Source organism: Solanum stenotomum, chromosome 12 (genome assembly GCF_019186545.1).
Source record: "Solanum stenotomum isolate F172 chromosome 12, ASM1918654v1, whole genome shotgun sequence".
NCBI classification, from domain to species: Eukaryota; Viridiplantae; Streptophyta; class Magnoliopsida; order Solanales; family Solanaceae; genus Solanum; species Solanum stenotomum.
In genome coordinates this window covers 42169312-42170970 of record NC_064293.1, presented here as the reverse complement: position 1 = coordinate 42170970, position 1659 = coordinate 42169312, and the positions used below count along the sequence as shown (strand labels likewise).

Below are 1659 nucleotides of genomic sequence, written 5' to 3'. Positions count from 1 at the left end.
TGTTAGATTAGGTCTTAGGCCTAACTCATACCCCAAAAGCTAGCTCAAAGGGAGGAGGATTGCCCAAGCCATATAAGGAGTCCACCCATCTCATTAATCACTGATGTGGGACTTTTGTCATTCTTTAACACCCCACCTCACGCCCAGTGCTTATCATCTGGTGCGTGTGCACTTTTTGATTTTGGGGGCCCCAACATCGGGTGAGACGGGCCCTGCTCTGATACCATGTTAGATTAGGTCTTAGGCCTAACTCATACCCCAAAAGCTAGCTCAAAGGGAGGAGGATTGCCCAAGCCATATAAGGAGTCCACCCATCTCATTAATCACTGATGTGGGACTTTTGTCATTCTTTAACACCCCACCTCACGCCCAGTGCTTATCATCTGGTGCGTGTGCACTTTTTGATTTTGGGGGCCCCAACATCGGGTGAGACGGGCCCTGCTCTGATACCATGTTAGATTAGGTCTTAGGCCTAACTCATACCCCAAAAGCTAGCTCAAAGGGAGGAGGATTGCCCAAGCCATATAAGGAGTCCACCCATCTCATTAATCACTGATGTGGGACTTTTGTCATTCTTTAACAGAATGTCCTCAAACTGTTTCTTGCGCTGATATCTTGGCACTTGCTGCAAGGGATTCTACTGTATTGGTAAGTACTGCCACGGCATATATAGTGTGATCAGAGTACGTCCTTAAGAATAAATAAAACACGAGCTTACTTTTTTTCGTTCATACAGGCTGGTGGACCGAACTGGGAGGTTCCATTGGGAAGAAGAGACTCCAGAAGCGCCAGTCTAAGTGGCTCCAACAACAATATTCCTGCTCCAAACAACACATTTGATTCCATTCTCTCAAAGTTCAAGAGACAAGGACTTGATCTTGTTGACCTTGTAGCTTTGTCTGGTAAATGTTACTCTCTCCTTGACATTGCTTAATCTATTGTCAGACTAGTTATCACATGTGAAATCATTGTTAACACCAATAAATTGTGATGCAGGAAGTCACACCATTGGAAATTCAAGATGTACCAGCTTTAGACAAAGGCTCTACAACCAGTCAGGAAACAATAAACCAGACTCAACTCTGGATCAATCTTATGCTGCTCAATTGCGCAATAGGTGTCCAAAATCTGGTGGTGACCAGAACTTATTCTTCTTGGACTTTGTTTCCCCCACAAAATTTGACAACAGCTACTTCAAGCTCTTGTTGGCTTCAAAGGGCCTGCTGAACTCTGATCAAGTTCTTACTACTAAGAGTCAAGCATCATTAGCCTTGGTGAAGCAATATGCAGAAGACAATGCACTTTTCTTCGACCACTTCGCCAAGTCTATGGTTAAGATGGGGAACATTTCTCCTTTGACAGGTTCCAGTGGGGAAATCAGGAAGACTTGCAGGAAGATCAACTCATCTTAAAAGAGCACAACTTGTTATCTTGGAGAGAACATTACCTCAATGATTGTGCCTGTATTGTCAATTTGTTATGTATTTTTTACTTTTGTTCTTTTTCCAACAATCTTCTAGCTTTTTTTTTTCATCTTTGAGGATTTCACTGCTGGTGTCCATCCTTAAAGACCACCTTTTGAGTTGCTTTATTGTATTTTTGTGTAATAAACATGAATCCATGGGTTCATAGACATTGTCTTAAACACTTAGCCCTTTG

The 1659-nt window shown here is 42.7% G+C and overlaps 1 protein-coding gene across 2 annotated transcripts in view; it reads left to right on the top strand.

The window, feature by feature from the left end:
* The window catches only part of LOC125849552 (peroxidase 49-like), a 23517-nt gene extending 21858 nt beyond the window's left edge, over positions 1–1659 (top strand). Inside the window, exons 3-4 of one of the 2 annotated variants that reach the window (XM_049529646.1) lie at positions 737–902; positions 997–1659. In XM_049529646.1, the coding sequence (XP_049385603.1) occupies positions 737–902; positions 997–1412 (582 nt within the window). In that variant the 3' untranslated portion in view covers positions 1413–1659. The remainder of the gene's footprint in view (positions 1–736; positions 903–996) is intronic. The other variant, XM_049529648.1, reaches the window with a different exon arrangement.